Source organism: Python bivittatus, unplaced genomic scaffold, assembly GCF_059951505.1.
Source record: "Python bivittatus isolate LINGU-HERP-01145 unplaced genomic scaffold, Pbiv_v1 ctg000400_np1212, whole genome shotgun sequence".
In the NCBI taxonomy this organism is placed as follows: domain Eukaryota; kingdom Metazoa; phylum Chordata; class Lepidosauria; order Squamata; family Pythonidae; genus Python; species Python bivittatus.
Genome location: NW_028277073.1, coordinates 626,589 through 632,588, shown reverse-complemented (window position 1 = coordinate 632,588; position 6,000 = coordinate 626,589). Strand labels below are relative to the sequence as shown.

Here is a 6,000-nt window from a genome sequence, read left to right as displayed (position 1 = left end):
CAGAGAAGGCTGCCTGGGGAGGGAGCGCCCGCGTGCCCGGACCGGCCGCCGCGCGCCAACTTCAGCTGAGCCGACCCGGGCCGCGAGCAAGAGCGAGAGCCGCCGACGCCGCCACCTTGCAGGGACCCCGCCATGCCTTGCTTCGGCCCCCGCTTAGCCAGCCAGGCACGGACCGCGTGAGCGCTGCAGCGGGCGCAACTTCCCCTCGCTCGCCCGCTCGTTCGCCCGCTCGCTCGGCCAGCGGCGGGTTGAGGGCAGGGAGGCTCCCCGCGGCCCGCCGGCCGGGCTTCCACGGCTTGTCCTTCTGTGATTCTCCCCCAAGTCCTGAAGTCGAACCTCCGAGGCGACACGGCGGCTTCAGCCGACTTCTTCCCTTTCCTGTGCCTCCCCATGGATATGCACTGCAAAGCAGACCCCTTCTCCGCGATGCACCGTGAGTACCGGCCGCAGCCTTCCTTTCCCCGCCCGGTTGCCCCCTCCTGAACCCCGCTGCCCCGTAGGAAGTTCGGGCTCCCGTTTCCCACGGTCTTCGTGCGGGGCCCCGACCTTCCCGGCGAGGTGAAAGCCGCTCGCCGCTTGGATCTGCCAGGAAGGCAGCGAGGACTCGGTGAACTCCCGGTCCTGAAGCCGGCGCGGCTCCTTATAAATTCCCCCGGGAAGTCTTGGTCCCGAAGAGGCCTCGCGGAATGCCCGCGGCGAGGCTCCAGCGCGCGGGGAGTCGAAGCCGCAGCCTCCCTGCCTCTCCGCTCTTCCCTTCGCTAGTCCGAAGGCGGCCCGGCGGAGGAACAAACGGCGATTTGCATGCGTTTATTTCTTTGGGGAAAAACCGCATAATTTCAAGGTCAAAAATATTAAATTATCCTGCCTTTATGGAAGTTTGGGTGCGTGGCCGTTTTTGTCTTTAGTTCAGATTTTTCCCAACCTTGGCCTGCAGTTTAAAACTCACAGAATGCAGGAATTATGTTGATTCATAAAAAATAAAGATGCATGGCAAACGGGGAAAAACCCAGAATCTACTTCACTGTGACAGCCTCCCCCACATTACTGTATTTAAAAAACAAAAATCAAAGAGAATCAATTTCGGGTCTTGAACTTTCAAATAAAAATAGAGCAGGAGACTGAACACCGCTGAAGCAGTATATGAATTACTAAGGCAAGCTCCTAACTTTCTACATCCTCAGCGTTTAGTATGGCTTAGAATAAAAAGAGGCTTATAAAGAAACAAACGAAAACTGACCTGTTAAGATTTAAATATATTTTGACACTGGAGAATCTGGGAGGACCTCATGGACCAACAAAATGCATTAATTTTTTTTTAACGTTGGGAAGTTTCTATTTCCCTGAAATTTTCCATGAATTTTTAAAAACAGATTATGTAAAACGACTCACCTCACCTCGTGTCTTGTTCGTCATTTAGCAAACAAAACTGACTAGTTCTAGCTTTAATTCAGTTAGAAACCAGATCGGATTTACAGACCAATTTTCAGGGCAGAACCACTGGTTAAAACTAAAATAAAGTGATTCATTGTTTGAGTCCATTCTACAATGGTTCCCCCCCAAAGGAGGAATTTTGCTTCCCATGAAGTATTTCCTGCATTCAGTACAAAGAAAGGTCTGGAACAGAAATACGGTTGGAAACCAAAGGAAGTGAACTCCGGGGTGCAGTGCTCTGGTTGGGAAGAAGCAGGTGCAATACTCTGAATTATTAATTCCTTAATCTTTTGCATCTGTTGCCTTTTAATACTCTGTAATGTGAGTTATCAAAGGTGCTTTGAATTATTCAGAATTGAGGTCCTGAAGAAATTGCTTGCCAGCTTGTAACTTTAGAGGCAACATCTGCAAAAGGTAAATCAGACAAATGAAGGAAATAAGCAGATACCTCGGGAGGGGAGGGGGGAGAAGGGGGCAAGGAGGACGATCTGAAATTCCCACCCGGCTTCCAGTTCCCTGACAGTGAGCACAAAACCGTGGCAGTTGATGGGAGGAAGTGTATTCTTGTTCAAGTAACACGCCAGTAAATAGCCATGTAACCGGACGCGGCGGACGACGGTTCAGGCTCCTTGAAGGGCTGCTGCGAAGAAAAGCGGTGAAAAAACTCAATTTGCCAAAGGACTGGGATCGATAGAGGGCAAGAAGAGTTTCCACTAAGTTCAGAGACCATAAGTCAGTGTCACAAAGGTGGGGGGGCGGGGGGGAGAGGCTGGTAAAAATGCAAACAGGTCATTTTTTCAGCCAGCCTCCGAATCCGGTTCAGCTCCTTTCCCCACGGAAAAGAAACCCAGGTGGTTTGTCTACAGGGAGTCTAGGGTGCCGGCGAGGTTTCGCCTGGATCCACCTGCTTGGCCCCCTCGCCTCGCCACTAAGATCTCTTGAGACCGATGCCGCCCTGAGACCCGGTTCCCTTCCAGAGTAGCAGCGCGGCAGATTTCCTTCGGAGGAGACCAGCCGAAATGGAGGTCGTCTAGTTAATAATCAAAAGCGAAGAAACAGGGAAGAGAAGAGACTCCGCTTCCCAGTGCTGGGCAAGAGTAAAGTCGGACTAAAATTGCCTTCCTGAAATCCTTGCTTTTCCACCTCAATCCTAGCAGATTTTAGTTAAATAATCAAAGATATTGAGTGTTGTCTGAAGAGAAGACAATAAAGGAGATGTTTTAGATTGTTTGAAAAAGACTTAAAATCAAATGAAATCAAGCCATCGCCGGCGTTGGTTTAATATCTGGAGAAATTTTCCGGAAAACAGGAGGTAATGATAAGAGAAATATTAACAGCAACAACAGTAGTAGTAGCGGATATGAAAACCATTTGGTAAAGAAAAGAGAAACATTTAATTAACGGGGAAATGAGACTTTGGATTCCGTTTTTCGAAGGGTCGATTTTCTCTCGAGGGGCGCGGCCGGTTCAGCGCTCCCACTCGGCAGCCTCGGACTTGCCCGGCTGCTGGGGATTTGGGGCAAAACAGGAAGGCCGAGGAGAAGGAGAAGCGCCCCCGGGCTGGAAAGAGGGTCTTCGTCAAGCGACCCTCTTTCTGCTTCGCGGCAAAGGGATCCCCCCCCCCGTGGGCCCAGAAGTGCTGGCAGAGTGACCCCCCCCCATCCGGACTCCCGCCCCGCCGAGCTGCCCCGACTAATGCCTTTCTCTCGTCTCTCTCCCCCTCCCCGCCCCGCTCGCCTGCTTTTCTGTCTTTCCGTTCTCTCTCCCCAGCAGGGCACGGGGGTGTCAACCAGCTCGGGGGGGTGTTTGTGAACGGCAGGCCCCTACCGGACGTGGTGCGGCAGAGGATCGTGGAGCTGGCTCACCAGGGCGTGCGGCCCTGCGACATCTCCCGGCAGCTGCGGGTCAGCCACGGCTGCGTCAGCAAGATCCTGGGCAGGTAGGAGCGAGCGGGCGGGCGGGCGGCGGCGGCGGCGGCGGGAGGGGGGAGGCCTGCTGCTTGGCGGCCCCTCGGGGCCCCTCGCCCTGCCCGGGCCCGGCGCGCCCCACCCCGCTCCTTCCTGCCGCTTTCTTTTGTCTGGCCTGTCTCGACACAGGGACCTGCGGTGGGTTCGCAAAGAGGGGGAAAAGCCCGACGAGCCCGGGGACAAACCGAGCGCCGCCCCGCTTGCGGTGAGACCAGCCGGCAAGCCTCCCCTCCCCGCCTCCCCGCCAAGCCAGGCCGGGCCCTGCTTTCTCTCCAGCCGCAGGTCAGCAGGAACCCGGCCGCGCCGCCCCCGCCGCCGCCGCCTTCAGCAGAGCGCCGCTAGGATGGGAGTGGGGAGCAGAGGCCGCCGGGCCAGTGCATGCCAGCCGGCCAGCCGGGGCCGCCAAAGAGACCGACGGCCGGGGGGCAGAGCCGGGCCCGGGGCCGGAGAAGAGGAGCCCCGAAGGCCACGGCGGCCCCCTCTGACCTCCGTCCCTTTCCGGCCTCTCGGCCACCGGGGCCCTGTCGGGGCCTGGCCGGCCCAGGCAAGGCGAAGGCGGCCGAGAGCGAAGGCGGGGGAGCCGGGCCTCCGGAGCGTGGCCCGGGCAGGAGAGCGGGCGGGTCGCGGGGTGCTGGCGGGGCTTCGGCGGGGACCGGGAGACGCGGCTATGGGAGCGCCACTGAGCCGGGCTCTGCTCCCGCAGGTACTACGAGACCGGGAGCATCAAGCCCGGCGTGATCGGCGGCTCCAAGCCGAAGGTCGCTACCCCGAAAGTCGTGGATAAAATCGCCGAGTACAAAAGGCAGAACCCCACCATGTTCGCCTGGGAGATCCGCGACCGGCTCCTGGCCGAGGGCATCTGCGACAATGACACGGTCCCTAGCGTCTCCTCCATCAACCGGTAAGCCGCCCCGTCGAACCGCCTTGCCCTCTCCGCAGGACGCTTCAGCTCCAGTTTCTCTGGCGCGCGGCCTGTGGACCGAATCGGCGCAGTTCCTGCCACCAAGAAGGCGAAGGGAGGGCAGGGGAGTCCGGGGCCAGAGCCGCCCGGTTCCTCGCCTCCTCGGAAGCCCCGGGCTGCCCGAAAGGCTAAAGCAGCCCGCCCGGCTGAGGCGGTAGGGCGAGCGCCTCCTGGTGATTTGCCTTCCCGGGAAGAGGCTCCGCTGCCCTCCCACCCCGGCTTCCTTCCGGGGAAGAGCTCCTCCGGACGGCGTCTGGAGAGCCTCTGAGGGGCGTTGGGCCAGGCCGAGAGGGACAAAGAGTTTGGGGAGGCTGTCTGCGTGGCGCGCGCTCAGGGCCATTGGTCGAGGCCTCTAGGAGGACATAGCCGGTGTTGGTTGCTTGCTGCTTTGACTGTTGGAACCTGCGAGCCCTCCCTGCTCCCCTTCCGAAGCTTCTGTCTGTCTGGGGTCTCGCTCTGTAGGTCTGATGCAAAACCGGTCAGGCAAAATGGTCGCATTCTCAATAGCTCTGCCTAGTTTAAGCCGCCCAACCGACCTAAGCCTTGGGGAGGATCTGTGGCTCTACAATATGTAGCCAGGCCTGTGCCCACAGCTTCCCCGCCCTTTCCTTTGATAAAATGAAGAACCAGGGCTGAAACGCGATGCCTGGGAATGACCCAGGCAGTGACAGTAATTTAGACTTCCATGTGCTTTACAAGGTGATGCTGAGAAAGGAATTGTGCCACCTGTGCCAGATGTACAAAAATGCCCCATGGAAAGAGCAGAATAGAGCTCTAGCCTATTCTGTGCACTGGCCCGGAAGAGAAACAGACCCGGGGAGATGCACGGAATGGTTCTTTGGACAGGCACATAATTAACGATGCTTGAAAAGTGGGAGATGGCACCTATCTATAACCCGCACGCACAAATGCTGAGCTGTCACTAATTACAAATGAACAAATGCAGGCTACATATTTGATTGAGCTTTAAATTTAGCTCTTTTCATGGATATCAAACATTACCAAATCTTTAAGCTTCGTGATCCGCCAGGAAGGGATCTCTGTAACAGTCTGCATGGATATCTTTTGGAATACACCAACTGAGATTTGGGTATTTTCGGCAGTGGATTGTAGAATGAGCAGCTGCTGCTAGTATGACATATTACGAATCTCTGTGTCAAACAAGTCGCCCCATAAAGATACTTGGATTCAGATAGACATAACAGCCGATAGCAGCCACTTCAACAGCTGTTTAGCTCAATAGTTATCATATAATAAATAGTAAATTCAGCACTTTTTAAAGAATGAAGCAATGTGCACCAAAGTATAGAAATAATGATGTGTTAATTCATGCAAAAGATTGTTCAGTGTTCTGACAAGTAATAGGCATTTTTTTAAAGTGGCTTTTTATAGTTTTGAAAATTACATAAAATAATCCCAAATCATCTGAAAATAACAGGTTAAATTAACAAGGGAGCCTCCCTTGGCGAACAGAGATGCCTCCCTCAATGCGTTGTCTCTCTGTAATATATGGCTATGTTATCCCACCGAATTATCCCAGTGTGTGCCATCAATATTAAAATGGTCATTAGGTTATGAACAGAGTAAGTTCAGACTGGCTGGCTAATTATGCACCCTCCTTAAAGAAAGAGATGCTCCTCC

General features: G+C 55.1%; 1 protein-coding gene across 1 annotated transcript in view; it reads left to right on the top strand.

Annotated features, from left to right (window-relative positions):
* The first annotated feature begins 315 nt into the window (after positions 1 to 315).
* Positions 316 to 6,000, top strand: part of PAX2 (paired box 2) — a 151,713-nt gene continuing 146,028 nt past the window's right edge. Inside the window, exons 1-3 of the mRNA XM_025169493.2 lie at positions 316 to 433; positions 3,205 to 3,370; positions 4,102 to 4,299. Coding sequence (XP_025025261.2) covers positions 391 to 433; positions 3,205 to 3,370; positions 4,102 to 4,299 — 407 coding nt within the window. The 5' untranslated portion in view covers positions 316 to 390. The remainder of the gene's footprint in view (positions 434 to 3,204; positions 3,371 to 4,101; positions 4,300 to 6,000) is intronic.